At 45.1% G+C, this 23000-nt stretch overlaps 1 protein-coding gene across 1 annotated transcript; it reads right to left on the bottom strand.

Moving 5' to 3' along the window:
- Window positions 1-1974: 1974 nt before the first annotated feature.
- Window positions 1975-22929, bottom strand: LOC104280908 (laminin subunit beta-1-like; the record flags this gene model as incomplete). Its single annotated transcript, XM_009878710.1, has 11 exons — window positions 1975-2403; window positions 3153-3312; window positions 4602-4778; window positions 5609-5750; window positions 5962-6169; window positions 6931-7075; window positions 7463-7666; window positions 9658-9899; window positions 11109-11293; window positions 12972-13341; window positions 22833-22929. Coding segments are annotated over 11 exons (2067 nt in total), but the record flags the coding sequence as incomplete, so codon positions are not given.
- Window positions 22930-23000: the final 71 nt, after the last annotated feature.

The raw sequence follows: 23000 nt of genomic DNA, 5'->3' as shown, positions 1-23000 counted from the left end.
GGGTTTTGTTTGCTCATCAGCTCTGTTACTCCCTTTGGTGTCTAGATTGTCAAATACATGAAGAAACTCACGAACAAATGGCATCTTTGGAAGATCCCTAATGTGTGTATTCTATCCTGTATGGAATGTGCCCAATTTCACTTGCTCTGTTTAAGTTTTGCTTTGCAGAGTGCCTTTGTTTGTTTGCTTGCTTGTTTTTGTTAGGCTATTCTGTCTTAAAGAAAACCTTAGTCTCTGCTAGTGTGGTGCATGTCCTTTTCCATTATGCCAATGGGTTGAGAAATGTACATTCAGAAAAGGGTGCAAAAGCTCCTTGGTGTTGTGTATGGGCAATAGGCCTATATCCTTCTGCCCTTCTTTAGAGCTTCTTATTCAAGTGTTGGTCCATTATCCATACTGAGTGATGGAAATACATGCCGATGTTACCATTTTATTAAGCTATTGGACAGTCAACAAACACCAGTGATACTGCTCTTCATTTTGATTTGACTTTTTTTTAACTCCTCTTAATTTTAGATGGGGTTAAACCATCACAGCTGATTAAGGTTATGAACAGGATATGAGAACCTGATTTGTGGATATGATGGGTTAAGTGAATGTGGATTTGCTTTCATGTGTTAGTAAGAGGTTGCTAAAGGGAAAGCAAAAGGTAAGACAATAGTGAGGGAAGAAAAATCTGATTCTTCCACAAGATCTGGGCATTTCAGAATCAATTCTACCTGCTGCAGGTAAAAACTATTAAGTGTTAATCTTGTGCTCTGCAAGTTCTTGCTAGGAACCCTGCTCTTTCAGAAACAGCTTTGTGTTCACTCCCTCAATACTTGTGGCATTTCAGCCTTGATGTTCATCAGTTACAAATTCTTATATTTTGTTCTATTTGTGTTTAAATGAAGTTGGGGAAGTCAGGGAAACTTGAAGAACACTACTAAAATTATACCGGAGACTACAGTTTCCCAGACATTTGAAAATAAAATTCAAGACTTTACAATCTGTCCCTGTGTTGTTACTTCTACCCCTGTTGTGGCTCTAGTTAGGAGTACAAAAGTCTTCGTAAAGGTAAAATTACGATGTGCTGAGCCAGCTGCCAATGTTCTGGTGGCAGTTAAGTCTGAATCTGGCTGCAGAGTATGCAACTTCTGTTTTGAACAGCTGGTAAGCGTACTGGCAGTGAAATGGCTTATGATGCTGGTGTGGTCATGAGCTCCTGCAAAGGATTTTTTGCTGTAGCATTTGTAGCTTATGGAGCGTGGGGGTAATTGTTTAAACACGCTGCTCTTCAGTTTGCTTAGGTGGCATTAAGTTCTGCCGTACTTGTCCTGACTGACTGTCAGTGACGTCAGGGTTAGGTGAGGTGCTGATCAAAGTGTATGTGCAAATGTGTTCCTCAGGTCAGCGTCAGCAGTCAGAACTTGGAAATGCACGTTGCAGTTTTGGATGCTCCTCTGCGTATCCGAGTGTGGTAAATCGTTTTGTCCCGTGCTGTACAACTGCCCGAGGATGCGCCGTTCTACAGGTAACTTTGAGCTTGAGTGTGGTGAACTGGATGTCACTCTTGCACTTTGGAAAAAAGTCTTGTGTTTCCCGCAGCGCGAGCCATTCTTAGAAGTGAGCGCTGTCTGCGGATGGCTCCTTCATCGATTCACACCAAGTGCCCTGTGAACTTCCGCAGCTGAGGCTTGATCCTCCACACTTGGCGTGTCACGTAAATTTGGTGTTTGAAATGTGAATCACAGTCACCCCCTCAGTGCTGCCATCTGGTTAATCTTCACGTATCAAGTGTTTTATAATCGGTGACTGTGAAACCGATGTTAAGCCTAAATGAATATTAACAGAGAGGATAAACAATCCTTTTGGAGTGCTGTGGTGTAAATGCTAGCTAACCACACGAGGACAATATTTCTTTACTCACTTGTGGGTTTGTTCTGAGTGACCATCCTGTATTTTGTAGTAATTGGAGCCCTTGCTTAGAATTATGTAATCGGAGGCAAGATTTTATTAGATCTCTAATCAGTTTAAAAACAAGACCTGCTAAAGGATTAACTGTCAGCTACTGAAAATAGGCAAGAACTTAATGACTCATACTGGGTACATACAGTGATACAAAAGTACTGTTTATTTTCAACATCAAAAAGTTACTTGTCTTTGGTTCTGTGACCTGAAAGTCAATGTAAAACCTGCTCACTTCATCAGGTTTTAGTGTAATGTCAAAAAGAACTAGTGTAATACTTGTAAAACCCATCGGAACGCAAGCGTTTCCTTCTCCCATTTATAAGCAAGTGCTATAAACGGCAACCTTCTGGCTGATTGTCTGCAAGAGGGAGCGAACTGTCTCTTCCAGCTCCACCAACTGCTTGGCTTTGTCTTCTAGAACTTTTTGATTGTTTTCGTAGGTATTTTCCAAGTCTGTCAGCAAAGGAAGGAAAAAAACCAGCTTAATTAGGGGCCTTTCAATGCAATGAAATGTAAGCCATTATAGTTAATGATAAACTACTATTCAAATTTATTTTTCTTGTGGAAGAGAGTCTGATTAGGAAAAAAAAATAAAAGCAAAGGCTGGAATGGCACCTTTTTGTTTCCTTAACATTAGGACATAAAGCAATAAGGAAGAGATTTTCCGTAAGTGGAAATGCAATTGTACACTTAAGACTCATGCTGAAAGTACCTGTCACTCTCTGCTCTCTGGTGGCTTTTACAGAACAGCAAAATACTGTGGTTTTTTAGCGTTAAGCCTGTTCAGTGAGTCATTGTGGCTGCAGAGCAGATACAGGGAAGAATGACCGTCTGGCTGGGCAAAAACAGAAGGAAAACTGAGCTTCCTTCCTGGAAGCTATGAGCAGATCACGCACTCCTGTTTCAGTCAGGTTTGGTGGTCTTGCTTGAAAAGGTTAGTCCTCATCCTAAGCCTAGCAGTGTTGTTCCTTACCTGCTATGGTTCTTGAAGCAGCGAGAGGTGCCACACCAGTAGATTTTGTCTCGTTTCAGCTTTTTTACAGAAATTTTTCATTGAAAAGACTGTTGTGTCCGTAAGAATATGGAAAAGGGACCAAACCTCCATAACAAAGATTTAACTTCCATTCGTTTCCGCTACTGCTCATGAGTAGTATTCTGCTTCGTATTCTAAGCTGATGAGTTACATCCCAGCACAGCCTTACCTTTGAGCAGCTGCAGTTTGCTGTTGGCTTGAGCCAACAAGGCTTTAGCTTCCTCTTGCAGCATGCCGGCTTTCCTCCTGGCATCCGCCGACTCTTCCGTCTTCTTGGCAATGAGATCTTCCACCGTTTTGTACTTGTCGTTCAGCTCGGTGTTGAGGACCTGTTGTTCCAGATTCAAGCACAAGGTGGAGCTCGTTCAAAAGCCAACACAGTGGGTTCGCCTTTCCTTTAGCTTTACATTTCCTCCCTCCAACTTTCCTAATCCGGGTGTAAGCAGAGGCTACGCTGTTACCTCAGTTAACAAAAGCAGAAACAGTGTTCGAGGTATTTTCTACTTAATATTCAAACCTTTAGGAGTTGGGGTGAAGACACGTCGGTTGCCGTTTTGCAGATCTGTGGCTGTTTTACGGCTTTAATACCAACATTTGGCAAGGGTTTACGAGACTCAGTCACACAGTTCCACCACTAATAGGAGCTGTGACCCCTAGTACAGCCGTACTACTTACCTGTGGTAAGGAACTGGTGCTGCTTTTGGATGAACACCTGTATTTGGGGAGGGGTACCCTTGTCACCCTTTCAGCACACAAAAGAGCTGTCTAGTTTGTGTAGGTGAAGGTGCTGGAGAAGTCATGAGACTGGTTTCCCAGCTGCATTTTTCTCCATGAGGTTAAGATTAAGAAGTTCTATGACCCAACTGAATTCAACCAAAAAGCTAAGCTGCAGCAGTACCAGAAGCCTCTTCTGTTTACTTGACAGTCACCTGAAACACTACTTAGTGTTGGGAAATTATTGATTTGGTGGATAATATGTCTCTCCTGACAGAAAAACGCCTCTCTGGGGACTGGTGGGCTAACTATAGACAACACATTGGAGCAATGAGACTTCCTTTGTCAGATTTGTCAATTGTTTTGTTATTGTTCCTGAGCATTCTTTTGCTATTACAAAGGTGTGCAGCAGACAGTGGGAGCAAAACCGCACGGTCACAGAGCAAATATTGCATCTCTGGTATTTAGAAATGACATTGGGTTTCTATTAAGTTTTTCTTGTTGCTTGATTCTGTGTATGCCAAATTCTGCGTTGTTTGTCCTGAATCTGTCATTGTCATAGAACCATAAATACTCTGTACGAGGCCGGGGGGGAAACATGACCAGTTCACCTGTGGCAGACTCTAAAGCTGAGGGACTGAAATGAATCTGTGAAAGGCTGACAGTGTTCCTGCAGCTACTTTAGGACCTGAAAACTTCCCAATGCTTCTTTCTCTGTCTGGTACCAAAGTAAGTAAAAAGCAGCCACCTCTGACAAGTGCATTAAGTGCGCTTTTTTTTTTTTTTGTCCCCAGTACTTGACCAGTAAATTAAATGGATCACATGTATTACTAATGTTTCTTTAACCAAACCTGGGGTGAGAGTTTTGTTGGCTTTCCCTTAGCTGCTTTCCTGAGCTTCTCACCTTTTTAACTTCTTCAGCATTTTGTTTTGCAGTAACGATTTTTGATTCTATATTGTCCATGTTCTCTGAATTTGTAGCAGCCTTTTGTTTAAGCTCTTCAACACTCCTCTCCAGCTCAAACAGACGTAAGGTAGCGTTGTTCAACGTTTCTTCAGATGCTGCGTTTTCAGACTGAATCTAACAGCGAGAGGGATGAGAGTTACACTTTCGAAAGTGAATGGAATACTCAACCTTCTGAATAAGCTCTGATCAACTCATTAGTTTGTGTCCATACATTTGATATAAAAAAGCTGTATTAGTTTTGCTACAAATGGCTAACTGAAGGCAGGGTGCAAGAGCTCAGTGCTTGAAGAAGGGGTTGCACAGGCATTAAGGAACATGGTTAACACATACTTGATTGCATTACACATGCAGGAGTTGCCTAATCCACAGGCACAACTCCAGACATTTGACTCCATCATATCATATGGGACTTGTGAAGCTGCAGCTCTTCTAAGCAGGCCAAGCTACATGGGTCTGGCTAGCACTACGGTCTTGTGAAGCCTTTGAGGTGAAGTCTGAAAATGCATTATTGGTCAGACTACAGGAACTGTCACTTTGATCAGCATTAATTTGTTGTAGTCCCGTGCTGCAGTGGCAGGTGACAGAGAGAGCATGGCTACACCACCCGTGTGGGTGACAGGTGGGACCTTCCAGGGATCCTGGCACACCTGCTGTGCAAAATGAGCAGGAGTGTAGCCCTCTAACTTTAACAGTGCAGCATATGGGGTGAGAAGTGTCTTTTTGGGGCAGCTGGTTTATTCCATTTTTTAAGAGCAAATGATCCCCTGGCATCTGTCCCACTACCTCAAAACCTGATGTGAAGACAAGAGAGGTTTAGATTCATGTTAAGTGCAGTCCTCGATTTGCAGTACCTGAGAGCCTCCCCTGGACAGGCTTACATCAGTTTCTAAGTATCAGCCTTTATGCTGTTTCTATATCTTAAAAAATACTTGTAAAGAACTCACTGAGGTCAGCAGGTCTTGAGTTCCTTTAATGTCTTCATCAGCTTGTTTGATGGCTTTTTCAGCTGCATTTTGAGCTTTTTCAGCTTCTTCCAGTGCTGCTTTCACCATGTCTGCCGTGACTTTAACATCTGTTGCACCCTTGCTGTGGAGCAAAATTATGTTAACACTAAAAATGCTTTTCCTTTTGAACTGGAAGAACTAGTCATACACTGCAAAGGGCTATTTTTGCCCTTTAGTGAAGGAACGAGAGTCTACATCAGGGGAAGTTAAACTATTTTCTGATAAAATGCAATGAAAGTCTCATTCAAGCTCTGGGTGACGGAAAACAGCTCGTACAGAACAGGGTTGCATACCTTGCTCTTTTCGCTTCCTCCAGTAGCATTTCTGCTCTGGCAATGTCTCCGGCACTCTGCTGCAGAATGATCTCAACATCAGAAAGGCTTTCTACACGCTCACGAATATCTTCCGTCAGGGCTTGAAGCTGCTGGGGTGTGCTTGGCATCTCCATGTTCAGCACTTCGTTAGCCACTGCCTCGATGCTATCGAGGTCAGCGCTGTCTTCTAGTAGATGGAAACAAGTGACAAAGGCTGAGTAAAAGCTTCCTTCCCAACTCTCAGTACTCAAATTCTTGTCTAGCTGCTCCCTCAAGAAACCAAATAATGGGAAAACTTCCTCCCCCAGACTTGCAGAAAATCAAGGTGTTAAAACTGCTTCCTTAGGTTGAACCTCCTGCCGCGGGAGAGGCCAGCAGGCGCGTAGGCTCTGCTGGCGAAGCCTCTTGGAAGCGATTTGAAGATTTCGGTGATTAGCTACACCAGGCTGAGGCTGGAAAGGGGAGACGTGAGCCCACAGGAAATGAAGCCAACAGCTGCACGTAACTGTATTTGTGCTAACAGTATACTCAGCCTTGTGCAAACAGGGAAGGAACGGGTTTGCCGTGCCGCCGCTTGCGAGCGAACAAGGCCCTCATTTAACCTTTAGTTGCTTTCTTACAGAGAAATAAACTCACCCTTTCTGACTTCCCTCCCCTTCAACAATACTTTGTCTTTCTAGCCAGAACTTATGAACACACTTGGCAAACTACAGCAGTACAACAGCCTCAGCTGAAATGAACACAAGAACATGTCACGGTTCTCTCTCGTTTTCCTATTGTCTTGGTTTTCTCTCATTTCCAGATTTCATCATCCACACTAAGGCTGGCTGAAAGGGGGGTGGGGAGAAGACACAACTATTGCATTACCCCCATAGAGGATGAGCCAGAGCTAAAGCTAAGTTGTCACAAACCCTGAATTAAAATAGAAGATAAATGTAAGGTTTTTACGCATTAGGAAGTCTCTGATCTGTTTAATAAGATTCCTCAGATCTTCATTGCTTCTGTCCACTTGTTCTTTTGTAGCATTGGTTTTGAGTAAAACTGCTTGTGCATTTTGTTTTGCTTCATCAGCTCTCTGTTTTGCCTCAGAAACCTAGAGAGAAGATGGAAGGCTTGAGCTTATGCTTTAGGCCTGTTTTAAAACAAAAATTCAGTTGGAGACAGCGGTAATAGTAATGAGAAATGCTCTTTCTCATAAAACTCACAGAACACTTCTAAAAGCTGGCTACGATCCATACCACCAATGCTAGTTTAAACAATTCGGGCTAATGTTTAGAGTTATCCAAGAAGCTTCACTTTAGCAACCTTCCTTTCTGAGGATCTTTACAAGCATGATGAAGTTACGCAACGGAAAAGAAATATTTTGAAGTATGCCAGGCACATACTTTGTCAATTAGTGTCTAAAGCTGTCTTACAACTAAAAGATTATTTATTTTCTTTTTTTTTTTCTAAATATCTAACAATTGATTTGGCATATTACCATTCTGGAGAGTTGTTCAACTTCTGCTAATGCACTGAGGATGTCTCTGTCAAAATCCATGGCTTTCTGCCAGGCATTGTGAGCTACAGTCACCAGCCCGTCGCAGCCAGGTCCTCCACACTTCTTTTTTCCGTCATCTGTTCGACAGTTTAAACCGCCACACTCGGACTCAGCGCAGGAGGCTCCCACAGGAGTGCCACATGTCTGCAGAGACACATTAGACAAGGGATATGGTCATAGCTTTATTTCCATTGCTGAGCTGCGAGGGGGATGGAGTCGGACACTGCTCTTCGTGACGTTGTTTCTGCCCCTTGCAGTAGCATCGTGAGTACTGCAGGGAAGGAACAGAGCTGCAAGCTGGGGGTGGTTCCTGCTGCAGGGCCCTACCAGCACAACTGATCTTCCATCTGTGCCCCCACCCCATGCCTTTACGTCAGTCACAAACAGCTCCCTGAAGCTGAAATAGCTGGGGAGGTTATGAGGAAAGCATTGCTGTGTCTTCACCGTCTGTTTCCTTTACACCACCTTCCCCTGGAAAGCGGCATTTAAATTTTAGCTTCAAGCCGGAAGCTACTGCTGTCTGTATGCCTTTTGTTTGCAATAGGTCTTTGCTGCTGTTGGAGGAAAAACTCACCATCCCAAGGAGCTAATTTATAAAGAAGAAAGTGTTTTGTGCATAGTATCTTGCCCTATGCTCTAGAAATTAAATGCTCGAAGCTGATCAGGAAACCTTTTTTCATCTCCCTAAAACGACTGTCCCATTCCCTCCTACTAAATGCTTGCTCTGATTTCATCTTTCCAGAAAACATTCCAGTTTGTGTATTGTTGTCAAGGATGTGCTCCCATAGCAAATTTCAGGGTAGACTTTTTTTTTTCCCCTTCTTAAATTATTTCAACCAGAGAATTATCCACTATTTGGTGAATTGTTTGGCCAATGAAATCACTCAGGAGTTCTTTCAGCCAGGGGGAAAATTTGAAAATTCCCCATTCTTTCAAGGTTCCTTTGCCTTTCCATCCCACCCCTTTTGCCAAATGGTAGTCACTAACCAACATACTTTACAGCTATAAAAACCTCTCTGTGAAAACACAGGGGCTGTGCCAAGTTACCTGCAGCTGTCTCCTGTGAAGCGCAAATGAGTCCCTCTTACCTGTTTGGCACGCAACCCAGCAGTAGCTAGAAAGCAAAAAGGTTTTTTTTTTGGTGTCCCGTGATTACACCTCCGAGCAGCTCAGTGTTTATGGCCTTGATAACCATCTACCCATGATTTTCAGTCCTCACGAAGAGGCAGGGTGGAATGCAGGGGAAGGGAAAACTAAACAAAAAGATGCCTCTTTTTTGACTCCTGAGAAAGAAAAAGGAGGACTGAGGCCGTTCAGAGGGATGACTGTAGTTATAAAGGACACGGGACAATTCAGCCTGTGAAGAACTCGTCCTCTGAACACAGGCCTGGCTTGCCCAGGGGAGTTAATGAGCAGTCCCCCCATCACCCGCCTTCATGCCAGATTGTTCTCTGACTGCAGCTGCCTGACTTCAAAGCAAAACGGAGGGAACACCCAGCCTCTCCCAAGAAAAAGCCACCCTTGATCATATTTACAGATGAGCAGGCAGCTTCAACAGGGAAAATGCCCTTTTGACTCCAGCTCCTTGTAAGTTCTGCTTTGTCTCAAGCACGAGGCCGGGAGCGCCGGGATGCCGACTGAGGAGGGCAACCTGGTGGTCCGAGCATGAGCGCTGCTCAGGCACGGCCTGTTCTCTCATACAGAGCTGCAAAAAAGGAGAGAAACACAGAGCAAGCGAGCCTGGGAACTGAGGACAGGCTTCAGAGGATCGCTCTCGATCCAGCAGATTCGCTATGCTCTTCTGCACGTGGGAGCTCTATCCGTGGCAAAGGGCTTCAGGTTAGAGCAGGGGTGATGAAAAGGCTGGTGTGCTCTTGGGGCTGGCAAGGGTAGGAGGGAGCCCAACATGAAGGGCTGGTGCCTAAAAGCCTGTGGGTCTGAGAGTCCACTGATTAAATAGCCCTGTTCTAGCCCACAAAATACCCCATCATCCAAGAAATGTGCACTTTTTCCTAAAAAAAAATGTGTATTTCACACTGCGAAGCCCTAAGCAGTTCCTCCCCACCCACTGCTTCTTCACAAACCCGACTTTATTTTTGCTACAGGTTGTATACCGGCCATTCTCAGCCACGTACCTTCTCAGCCACTTCAGAGAGATCCAGGCTCTGCAGCTTGCCTGCGAGTTCATCCAGAAGGCGCGACTGCTCCTCTTGTTTAGCCTTGAACTGGGCCTCCTTCTCATTGATTAAGTCTTCTACTTCTTGCCGCGTTCGTGCCGACAGCTCCACGGCGCTATCGGGGTGAACAGTGGAGGCGTTGACCCTCTCCTCTGCCTCCAGGGACATCTGGAAATACTTGGTGATACTATCCAAGGCCCCTGCCGAAATCAGATGGAGCTACTCAGAAACGTGTTAAGTATCCCAAAGTAATTTCTATTACGGAGGCTGGCAGATGACACATCAGGGTTAGCGATACGAGTATCGAGTTAAATGAAACACTAGGTTTTTCAGCTGTATTCAGGGCAACTGAAAGGATGACATCATTTGACCTGTTGTGGGGGGACGGGGGGGGAATAAAAAGTTAATTTTTTTTGCTTGGTTGACAATGTGTCAAGTTTGATGGATTTTGAAGCTAAGCCTTTCTCTGACCCTAGTCACTGAATTCTGCTTGCCCTGAAGGCAAAAGAAGATCCAGCCTTTTAGGTTTATCAGGCAACAGTCTCTTTTCTAAGGATTCATTTATCTCTTTAGCTCTCGTTGCGTGCCCTGGGATGTCTGGCTTATGGAGTCACTGCTTGGAAACTGGTCAGAGCATTCCCAAGAAACAACTGCTTGATGAAAGATGCTGATTTATGGAACTGTTAGTTTTGGACAACTCCTGGAGAGGCCTTGAGTGGGTACACTCTGTACCTCAAAGGCAGTTTTCCTCAGCAGAATGCCAAAAGCCAGGGACACTCCTGTCCTACACTCTACTTGCCTTGCTCTACGAAAACACACATTCACTGGAAACAATGTGGCTTCCTGCAAAGTAGGAAATTAAAAAAATTAAAATGCTCTGTTTCAAGGTGGAATGAAGTCAGCTTTCAAAATATCCAAAGAATCTGGTGATATGATTCCTCTTTCTTCGGCAAATTTTGATTCTTGGCATATTCTAGTGTGCCAGTGGGCACGCAAGGCTTGTCTGGCTCTTGGTGTGCTCTTAGGCACAAAGACCCAGGTTGTTTTTTCAACCAGAAAGATCAATTTAAGAGACTGAGGAGAGCGAAGGAGATGTCCAGATGTATTCTGAAATCCACTGCACTTCCAGCTGTTGTTTCTCATCTAAAATGTATTAGTCAAGAAACTTTAAAGCTATTCTGTGCCCTGAGAACTTCAGACAGCTTTACAATGTGCAGAAGAGAGAGGGGCTAAGGGGGCACAAGAAAACTCCTACTGCATCAGCAACTCTGCTAAAGCACAGAAAGCAGCTGCCCTCCCAGGAGCTGTGGTTTATTACAAGTTTGAAGATTAACCTGGTTTTTAAAACCATGCACTAATTAAATCTTTGGCCACCCCACTGCTTTCTACCCCCTCCTTGTGACACTTACCCCGAACATCAGAGATCTTGATGAACTCTAGCTGTTCTGCAAGTTCTTTCACGACACGGTCTAGGCTTTTGGCATCTGCCTCCAGCATGCTCAGGTCTGCGTCTGTGCTATTGCTCTTTGCTGCTAAGGCTGACAGGTTTTCTTCTACGTCAGCTATCTTAACTGTAACATCTGCTGTCAGCTTTCTGTAAAACAGAGGCACAAGACTCAACAGAGGAAGGAGGCAGGGTCATAAGCCTGGGTGCTTCACTTCACTGAAGAGCAGTGGCTCGGGCTGTGCTGAGCTTCTCCCATGGCAGGACCTGTCCTCCCTCAGAGCTGTAAGTGATTTGTAACAACATGCCTACCTAGAATACCGTTTTGTTTCTTTTATCATACAAAACTACTTTTTAATCTACAGCGTGTTTATAAACTCAAAGCACCACGTTGCTCAGAAAACAGCTGCTTTGTGTAAGATTAACTGGAGGCAGATTCCAGAAGACTGGTGTAATGCTCTCGTACCATGGCAACTGCATCGGTCAGAGTTCACTACTATGATCCATACATAATTTGCTTCCCATCCCACACAGCTACAAATGCAGTTTTGATTACTACGAGCTCATGGGACAGATCTGAACTTCAGGAAGCGGGGGGAGGGAAAACCTTAGTTTTAACACAATGGATTCTTTTAACTTGTCTGTAAAGATTCCTCCTCACCGCCATTTCTCTAGGGCTATGAAGGAAAACCACCCACCCTCAGCACTCGGCATGGCCTCAGCGAGGCACAGAGCAGGCTTCAGGATAACCCTAAAAGGAAAAGCGAGGGTATGTTACGCGTCAACATTGCTGTGGAACAGAAGTGGGCATAGGAAGCTATTCCCATCCATGGTGATGCCACCAAACCCAGCATTTCCTCATTCTGAAAGAATCAGGCAGTAGTTAAGGTCTATGACCAATTTACAACTCTCTCAGTAGTCCAGCAGCCTGCTGTTTGCCAGCTGTTCTCTAGAGCCCAGTACTGCTACACAGCCAGAAAAGTACAAAACCAGATGAGTGTATACATATGTTAGGGAAAAGCAGCTCCTCAGCTGCTCTGCCCTCCCTCAATACACGCAGAGCCCAAACAGCAGCAGCAGCAACCCCCAGCTCTCCAGCTGGAGGAGGGGAGCTGCAGGGCACAAGCATATCCCTAATTGAGACATTTCTGCTTTAATCCTCACTCCTTTGCTTTGTGCAGTCACCTTTACAATGCACAAGCAAGCTTGAGCAGCTGCACGCAGAGCTAGAAAGCATCTGTAATCCTACTCCACGTTAAACGGCCCCATCTCCAAAAGCACAAACCTATCCCTAAAACAAAATACAAGGCTCCTACCCTGAGAAAAATGGAAACAATCTGTTAACAAAGCTGGTGCTTCCCCCACACACGCTCAGTGCTGAAAGGAGCCCAAGCTTCCAACTCATCAGCTACAGAGGGAAATCCAGGAATTTAATCTCTCCCCTCTTCATTCTCTCACATAATAGCAGTGTTTGTCCTTTGCCCCGGGGGAGCGCAAGGCAGGCATGAGTGGCTCTCTGGTCATTAGCTGCAGTGGGAGCAGGACAAGCCTTGCGCAGAGCGCGGCAGCTGCGCTGCTCTCGCCTTCCCAGCCAGGATTCTGCTCCTGGGAGGGATGGTCACTGGGTGGTCACCACCAGCGCTGAGCACGACGAGGGTCTCCACCAGCACAAGGAGCCGCAGCGCGCTTCGCCCAGCCGGAGGACTGGAGCTGGGGAGTCCTCAGCCCAGCACGGGGACATCAGTCACCCAAGGAGATGCCACCTTGCTGGCAGTAGGACCCCTTCTCGTGCCAGACTTAGCTACCACGTAAGTGTGAGGGCACTCACTCTGCTTCCTCGAAGAGATTCCCAATGTTCTTCAGGGGCTCGGCAGCTGGATTTTGAGCGATGATGGTTTTGATTTCACCGAGCTTCTCCTCCAGGGTGTTGAGTGTCTGCTGGTATGGGCCAGTGACTCCAGTGACTTTGAGGGCATTGGCCCTATCCAGGAACTGCTGGGTCTTATTAGCCAGCTCGCTGATGATCGCATCCCAGAGAGCGAAGCACTGGTGGCACGGCACGCAGTCGGGGAAGAAGCCTGAGTAGCCCCGGGAGCACTTGTCACAGCGAGGCCCTTCCACCCCTTCGTTGCAGATGCACTGCCCCGTGGTACGGTCGCACTGCGGGGTCTGGATGCCATGAGGGTTGCAGTCACACGCTGGAAGGAGAAGAAGGCACGTGTGAAGGCTGTGGTGAGGGAAATGCCAGTCATGTTGGCAGGGAGAAAAATAAGACTGGTTATAACGAAGAGGTGAAATGAGTATAGAAGTGGTGTGTGTCTGGATTAGAAAAAGCCAATTATGGGTGTGTCTGCTTGGGTAGCAGGCAGCCAGGGCTGAGTGTGAAAGGGGAGAAAGATAAGGAAGTAACTAGGGGAGATGAGGATTTGTATATCTCAGAAACAGGCACAGCAATGGAGCAAGGATGAACACTTCTTCTTCTTGAAATGTCTGGATGTCAACTCAAAAGCAAAGACAAAGATCTTGATTTCACTCCTACAATTAAGAGTAAATAGAGCAAGGCTTTCCAGACACGAAAAGAAACAACAGGCAAGCATTTAACAGAGGGTTTAAGAGCAAAACATGAGTGAAATGGGAAAAATTAACAAGGAAGAACCATTGTCTCCTCCAGCACAGGAGCAGGAGTCAGCTGAGAAATCCAGCAGATCAAAACCAACCACCTTCCACTGCACCTCCCACAAACAACATGATAAAAGGAGATAGTTGGTTACACAGGGCTTAGACAAGTGGCAGAGGTCCCTACCACAAGACACTGAGGGTGATAAAAGCTGACATGACTTCAAGGAAGAACAAATTTATGGAGTAACAGTCCTTGAGAGACCTTCTATGCAAGGGTACATTGCCTGGCTCAGAACATGCTCCTGCCACAGATGAAAATATTCACAGCATGCACTGAAGAGCCCGGAATTTGGCTAATGTTTTGGTTATATAAAAAAACTGGAAAAGATTGGGCAGTGAAAAGTAGAATAGAACAAAGACTGTGGTCATGGTCAGCCCTGTCTGAGGGAGAAGAAAGGAGACTTCTCCAACACAGGTGCTAATGACCAAAAGTGTACACACTTTGTCACTCTCAAGTTGGAATGAGCACAATTAACAGTTGTTGGGTTTTTGTCAGTTATTTTACAATTTCAGCACCAGCTCAGGAGTAAATATTACACATTCCTGATATGGACCTTCATTCTTATTTTATTTTTTAACTGTGAGCAACTACCTATTTTTATACTCTAGTCAGTTAAGGCCCAGGGGCTCCAGGTGGTTGCCAAATCAGAGTGACAAGGTTTGGGCAACACCCTCTTTTACCAAGCTTTTAGAATAAAGATGCACTTCTTTCGCACTAACCTGCCTTGAAGAGAAGTTACTCCATTCACTGATGCATGGCCATTTCTAAGAGCACTGACACGCTTCGTACACAATAACGCTATCAGGAGCCATGTTTCCATGCAGCCAGGGCTACCACTTGACCTCTCCTCCTCCTTAATTACACAGGCAGCTGCAGCAGAGGAAATTACCAACCCGCTTTTAATACGTGGATGGCAGCAAAGAATAAAAAGAGAGGCTTTAATGCGCAGGTCATCTACCTACCATCGTGGCAGGAGCAGGGCAAGCACAGTTCCTCCTCCAGCAGAAGAAGGACTGTGATAACTGATAAAAGCCTCCACTTACACATCCATTTACCAGGCAGCTTTGAAGGAGGTTAATCGCTCAAAAGGGTCCATAAATCAATTCATGCACCCCAAGCACATGCCCCCTTGAAAAAAAAGGGCAAAACACAAAGCCGTTTTCAAGATTGTACATTGTTTGCTTCAATGCCAAAACACAGTGGTGGTCTTCAGTTCAAAAATCACACAAAGAGCCTCAGCAGAACAAATCGCTCCTCAACAAAACAGTCTTGTACAATGTGAATATGATAGGCAAGAGACAAAAATAACTTCTGCTGCCTGCACAATTGAGCAAAATGGTCCTTTGTTCTTTGAATTATACCCTGACACAAGAGATTGTTTTTACTTTACATCGAAAGTGCTTAAGTAGTCAACTTGCCACGGAATATGTTCCCTGCGGGCAAACCATCCAGTTCCTGTTTGAAGGAGGTCAGTTAACCCTTCTGTCAACTAATAAGGCCCTTAGTATAATGATGAATTGTCTGAATTCCTCTGCACAGAAAAAGGCTAAATGGCATGTGGTTTTTCTCAGAGATACTGAGATCTGACCAAGTTACATGAATACTTGCTGCTAGCAAATCACATCACTCTATTTACTGTGGATTTAAAAAGCTTAAAGTAAAAAAACCAAACCCAACATGTTGGTAATTCTACTCCTGAATACTTGCATGCTCAGGAAAGGCAGATGACATGTCTTTAGTAGCATTTACATGGTAATGTGGGTTCCAAAATCTCTGAAGCCAGAAAATGCTGGGGAAGGGGAGTGGAGAATTGAAGCACTAACTCGTTTACAAAGTGAAAACCCAAATTCCAAAGCTGCCTGTGGGCAGATGATGATAAAGAGCAAATAAGTCATTTGTTCTAACTGCAGCACAAGAGTTGGAAGAATCATCAAATTTCTAGAATTCTACAAAACTTCCAAAAAGAGCTTTGTGGGACCCATGAGAAAATTGCACGAGGCAGCTAGAAACATTACTGTGGGTTACTTCTCCCTTTTAGGATTCTCTATCAAGCCCGGAAGCAGGCAATGCTGGCTCTGCGTTACCTCCGTACTGCGAATCCAACAGATATGAAATGGCTTTCAAAAGTGCTGGTTTCACACTTGCTCTTTCTTTTCTTCATGATCTTCCTAAGTCACTAACTGTGCACAGGACCACAGCAGTTTGCAAACCAAAAGGTAAAACTGAAGATAATTTAATCTCTATTTTTAAGCAAAATTACACAGCTTAAAGGAAGACCTGAAAAAGCCTCCTTCAGTAACTTCCAGTTGATTTTTTCTTCCCATTTTGAAAACATTAGGAGGCATTTCTACATGCTGGTGGTATGGTCTCTCCAGGAACAGCCCTCAGAAAACTCCTTCTGGCACTGACTGAAATATTTTTTAAGCCTTCACAAAAGCACCACTGCTCCTCTTACAGCTCATCCTGCAAGCAAACCTTTCACCTCACAAATGACACATGCACGCCAGTGTTTGGTTACATGGGATCTTTTCTGAAGTCTAGATCACCTCAGCCAAGCACTTCTACCGGAGATGACTGAAACCATCTCTGTTCCTTGCTAGTCAGTGTCTGAACACTTTTACCAGAAGCTGGGACACCGCATTAATAACGATATTACGCCAGCCAGAAACCCGCAGAAATCGCCCTCCATGGTCGTGTGGAAGAGGATCCCCACCATCACCAACACTACCAGTAGACGTGTCTCATATCCCGTGCGCTGGCCACCACCAATAGGCAAGAAGCATGCCCAAGGCCATTGCAGAGAGCATCTTCCCTTTACAGCATAGTGGGGATCAAAACCCCCACTGACTTCAGCTGTGGCCAATTCTCAAGAGGAGGAAAGCACGCCCATGCCAAGACTGTATAACGCCTTCTAGGTAGCGAGGAACATCTTTGTACACCGTGGGCCACCAAGCAGAAAGCTCAGTGCACAGTTTTCATCTCTTTGCCTCATGCAATGCCTGCCTACCAAGACCCTGCTCGCTTCAGTCTCTGCAGAATTTCAGGGCACAATTTCACCCTAAAGTGACAAAAAAGCAACGTTGTCCTAAAGGGGCAAAAGCGCAGTGACAGTATCCACGTTAAAGGAAAGGTCGTCCTAGGTGGCACAGACTGGAAAAGGCTAGCACAGGATTCACAAATAACTCATGGAAGAATAACCAAGTTACACATCCATCACTCACGATGGTGGATGAAAATCACAGAATCACAGAATGTTGGGGGTTGGAAGGGACCTCATGTAGTTCAATCGCCCTGCCAGAGCAGGATCACCTAGAGTGACAGGAAGGCATGCAGGCAGGTTTTGAATGTTTCCAGAGAAGGAGACTCCACAACCTCTCTGGGCAGCCTGTGTCAGTGCTCTGTCACCCTCACAGTGAAAAAAACATCCACTGAAAGAATTCATAAGACATTCCATTACCACTGCCAGTGAACTTGGATGTGAAAGCAGGAGACATCCTGGTTCCTATCACCTGCTGAAAATAGAGCAAACACCACACAAGAACAATCCAGCACATCATGCCCAGCATCATTTGTGGCCAGAGTACCCCAGCATCACTTCTCGCCACAGTGGAGTTCTTGCTCCTCTAACACCTCCTTCGTTAATGCCCAGCTGTTCCTATGGCCAACGTGTGAGTCAGCTCCCAAGAAGCCCAGTGCTAATGCTGCTCTCCCTCATGGCAGTTTTGCTTCTGATGTAATACTTACTCAAATAGGCTAACTCCATCACAGTCTTCAAAGTATCAATTGGCTCTGGAGATTCCAGCGCTAATAAGCACACTCCTAAGTCTGATATAACGACCAGATAGCTACACAACTAATTTTAGCATATGTCCAGTTATTTTATTTTTTTTTCAAGGAGAACAAGAAACACACAGGCACACCTAGGGCTACAGAAGTGTTTCAGATACTACTCGGTAGCTAGCAATGGCTTTATACTCCACTTAACAATAGTGTATGTGGAATATGGAAAGCCAAAAAGCCCTGTAAGCTCCTTTTAAATGCCTTGCCTACACTTACATGACTAGAAATTGAGAAAAGTGCTTAATTTTTCACTGAAAAATCACACAGATGTTTAGTTTATTGTGAGAGATTCAGGTGCCTTAACCACTTTGGGTTGGAAATGGCCTTCAAGACAAATGGCTGATTACTCTCCTGTCATACAGAGAGGGGGACTGAGGCCGAGGTGAAAGGCTGCAGATGAACACCGTCGGGGCTGCTCGCTCTGCAGACTCTGAAGATCAGTTTTAGACAGGAAAGAAATCTGTCCCTGGGTGAGCAGAGCAGGATACTACATCCCATGGAAAATACAGTTGAGGAAAAGGAGTCTTTTGAAATTGTTGGCCAAAGATTTGAGGGTTTTCAAAGGAGCATTTACTAAATTAAACAACAGGCTTCTGTTTTGAAATGTCATTTTGGAACTGCATGTATTGTCTTCTTTAACTGAGTGTTTAACTCAATCAGACATTCTTCTGTGGCACACTCCCAACTTAAGGGAAACCATATTTTTGACAGGAAAATTTTCTAGCCAAATTCTTCAGTTCAGGATCTGTTCATGAGCAACTTCTGAGATTGTGGCTGCGTGTGAGTACCCATGGGTAATTTTTATACTACCTTAATCAATGCATTTTTCTTTCATTATTTTCTTTCCTGATCTTAAAGATAAAAGTAGCATTCATACATGTTTATTGAATGTAGTCTTATAGAAACCTAAGGGGAGAAATCTCGAAGAAATAAATGACTTGCTTGAGCAGTTTGCTTTAAGGTCACAAAGGTTCTTCAAACCGCTTTATCTTTCACTTACTCTGACAGCTCTGCTACCTTTCCCTCTGATTTTATATATTTTAAGTTCAACTTCCATTTAAACTACTGTAATTAAATACGTGGCATGTTTGCAATTTAAACCAAGGTGTGTCAGAGCAGTTAATACTACAGCTGAGATGATATAATAGATACTGAAAGGGCAGTACAAAGATCAGTCTCAGTGTTTAATGCCTTACTGCAGGATGCTAAGAACAAGCATCATACATCATCCTACACACAAGAGAAGTCATTTTTGCAGAAATATTTTCTTTACTGCTTGAGATCGGGGACAGAGAGCATCAAATATTTAACTCCTCCGCAGAAAAAAACAACAAAGGGTTTGTTCAAACATGATTTCCTGGCATCATTTCCCAGTGGCAGTGAGACACTATGATGAGAAAACCATTCAGCAGTTTGTAAGGTTGAAAGTTTTGCAGAGCTAGCAAATTTCTTCTGAATATTCAGCTATTGATTCAAATTACCCTGTAAGCATATTGCTAACTCCTCAGCATTACAACTTTTAGTATGAGTATTAAGATAAAATCCCAGCTTAGAATTAGTGGAGTTGTGTTGCATTTTACCATGCTAGCAGACCTTGCCAGAAGGGCAATTTTCTGGAAACAATCAATATACATCATAATATTTTAAGATCACAGGTCAACTGAAATTGTGAAACTCAAAGTGAAAATTGTATTTCCTTTACTTTAGAATTTGTTTGATTTCCTTTAGACACTTATCACAGAGAGAAAATAAACATCTGCTAATGTTTCTCTCTGTACCATAAAGGCCTCCTATAAAAGCAGCCTATGTGACGAGTTTAAGATCCAGGTGTTAAATTGCCTGCTCTTAAATGGCAATGGAGTAATTTCCAGTGAACAGATATTTTATGGCACCAGTACGCAAAGAAGACAAAAAAATGAGAAAAATCACTTTCTGCCAATGCCTGCAATGAGTATTTGATAAAAAACATTACTTTTTTTAATCTTAGTTCAATTAAATTCTGGGGTTTTTACAATACTGCTTGATACTCAAGTCCAACACAAATATATTGACAAAGGTATGCTTCTTGTAAAGGGGAGATAGCACTACAAACTTAACTTTCATGCAGTGCTTTCTACTAACTGCACTCTGCTCTGTTTGTTCAACTAAAAACAGTGATAATAGAAACATTTTCATTTCCTTTACACTATATGAAACCCATAAACTTCAAATATCCACCGTGCAAGGGCATTCTATGAGCTGTCTCTGCAGCCACACCGTATCTCAGAGGCTTCCTGGGAGCCTGGAGCCTCCTGCCAGAAACGTGCCTTGCAGGCTGACGCCGTCGCAGGGCTCAGCACGCCGAGACCTGCACATCGGTTGCCAGGCGTTGGAAAAGCTCCAGCAGAACGCCCGGGAAACTCAAGTTTGCTGAGATTTGTAATCCTGTTATTTACTACCTTAGGAATGATTTTTATACACGTGCACATGTTCACGTGCAGGCTTGTGTGGAGCCTGCAGATAGCTTGTAGCTAAAGCAACAGCCAGAAGAGTCCTGCCAGTGAGAGGATGCTCGCTGCACAGCTCCCGCTCACCTTAATCCTGTCGGGGACCTGCACAGGGCTGAGATGCACTGGGCTTTTCCCTACCTCTACACCTCTCCTGTGCTTGTTTCAGGCATTATGTTAAATTAAATAACTGTGTGGTTTTTTAAGGCATGGGGTAGGGCGTCTCTGAACACCCAGTCCTATCTGTGGGTGGTGGGAGCATACCCAATACCGAGCAGGTGAGATGCTGCCCAGGTATAGGCACCTACGTTAGCTTGCCCAAGCAGCATGGTTCCAGCACGATCACTGGGGACGGAGGCAAAGGAGACACCCAATGATGCTTTCTCTCCACTGCAGGGAGCACAGCGTGCAATTCCAAGCACGCAGACCAGGTGCAAAAACCTACCTCCCCCAGCTTCTGCTCTACCATCTCTGATCTCACCAAGATTTCTACAAAACAAGTCACAGGCAGCAGCCTGCAAGGGTAAAAAGTCAAGTAAGAAAATTTGTCAAAGGTGTCACAGAAACGTGGGCAGTACAGTCCCTGTTTCTCAGCAGAAGCTCGTGTCTCTTGAAGAGACCACACATTACTGCCCCTTGAGTGATGCACCCTGTGATTTCCAATCTTGAGCAGAAGCCACTTGTCCTGGCCAGTGGAGAATCTCTCCTTGGAGCCACCAGGACTGACTCCACACCTCTGCATTGGCTTGGTGCCCACAGTAAAGTCTGTCTGTCCATAATCATGTGGTTCAGAGCTCTCCCTGTTACCCACCCAGATTGGATTGTATTTTCTTCCTGAATGCAGCACAAAACGTGGCCCTGTTGGCTGCTTGGGCCAGCACAAGCATGCTGCCAAGGGCAGGTGGCAAATGCCATGGCCAGGAGTCCCTGCGTCCCCCTGCAGCTGGTGCCAACGTCTTTGTGACAAATTCCCATCTCAGTTCCAGTGTCACCTTGGCCACAGGCCATATTTAAGCTATTTTCCAGTGGCATTGCTCTGCAACTCCCTACATAGCAGTTTTCCAGTTCACCCGCAAAATGCTTACTACCGAGAGCTGCTACCTGCCTACACGGTGGCTGCACATCTGCCAGCCTGAACGTGACCCTTCACTCGCTAGGACTAAATGAGGGCTGAGAAGTCACTTCACTCTCTGCGAGAGAGGGCGGGAGGCACTGACCCCATCACAATGGGGAGACCTGGCAGCACTGCGGGGCGGGATGTGCTCCACAAGCAAGCACACGGTTGCAGCCCACCTGGGGCATCGCACCGCAGGCTGCCGCAGCACAGACCTGAGCACTGGTTCTCCTCACCTGCCACAGAGACCTCCTGTTGGATGTAATCCTGAAAGAAAATCTCCATTTCCACCCAAGCAAGTCTCCTGTGTAATTTGAGGGCAGAAGGGGTGGTGGGTTGGAAGAAGAGCGTAGAGCTTGCATGGTAAAAACAGGCTCTGAGGAATATATCCTCTCTCTACTTCAGAAACATTAAAAAGCAGGTTTATACATGCTCAAAAAGCAGCAGAAACTCCATGACAGACCAGAAATGCTGGTACACTGCAAAATCCTGCTGATAAGGTATGCACATGGACTCCATCAATAAACCCTGATGGAGACAGCTGATACCAAGAGACAATCCCTGCCGCAGAGCCAGCAGGGTCAGCACCCCTCACCCTGCCAGAACACACACAGCCCCGAAAGGCTGCCTCGCCCCGCAAGAAACCCAATATGTGCTCAGGAACTGGGACAATTCCCCAGTCCTTTTATCTGCTGCATTAACCAAGTAGCTATGACCTGCCTATCTGGTTAGATAATGGGCTTTAAGGTATCTCTATTGTAAGGGATTTGTTAAAGACCGCAGCAAGCGCATTCCTCCCTGAAGGAAAAAATACCTTAATCTACTGCAAACTCTCCTGGCAAAGGCTCCTATTTGAACAGATCAGAGATACAAGTTTGTTCTGGTCTGGACAGTGTTTGAAGTTTCTTTTCCAGCTAATGAACAGACTTGTTTATAATGAAAGGACAGACAGCATCCAGTTTTCTAAACAAGCAACTTCACGGCGCTCTGTTTTGCGCCATGTAGCTATGGCTAACCTGCTGCATGTTCTCTGCTCACTCCTTTATTTCAGTGTGAAATGTAAGAAGAGTACTAAACCAAAAATCTTATTGCTTCAGGCCCAGTCTCCCTAGCAAGATGCAAGAGGACACAGCTGTCTTCCACCACGTACATCGAAAGGCAAAGGAAACTGGTTTCCAGACCAATTCTCAAACTCCAACATCCAAGATATGTTTTCTTACCACACCAGCTTACCTGACAGCATTGCAAGCTAACAGTTAAAGAAGAGTTAAGTTTCTAAACAGAGAGGTTTGTTTCTAAATAAGGCTCCCACACAAAATAAAATAAAACAGCCAAGTACCAGGGAAAGATGCTGCTACACCTCCCATCACCAGAGGCATCAAAACCGCAGGTACAAACCCCACCATGCCTTCCTCCTGCATTTCCAAGGCTTGTGTGGGCACTGGCAGGGATTACCAGAGAAGCTGCTCCCAGTGGGGTTGCCCTCCACCCCGGGGGGGTGTGGCCACGCCTGGCCACTGGGTCACTTCCAAAAGGAACAAGCAGAGCAGGCGCTGGGGCTGGACTCACCTCGGCACTCCACACCTGGGTCACCCCAGAAGAGCTCCTGGCACTCGCGGCAGGTACGGCCTCCGAAGCCTGGCATGCACTGGCACTGCCCCGTGAACTGCCAAAAAAACCCAACCAAACCTCAACAGGGAACATGACCACCTCAGCAGCTCAGCCCCATGCCGGAGC

Source organism: Apaloderma vittatum, unplaced genomic scaffold (assembly GCF_000703405.1).
Source record: "Apaloderma vittatum isolate BGI_N311 unplaced genomic scaffold, ASM70340v1 scaffold33591, whole genome shotgun sequence".
NCBI classification, from domain to species: Eukaryota; Metazoa; Chordata; class Aves; order Trogoniformes; family Trogonidae; genus Apaloderma; species Apaloderma vittatum.
Note: the sequence above shows the minus strand (reverse complement) of the source record. Positions and strands in the feature narration are given on the sequence as shown.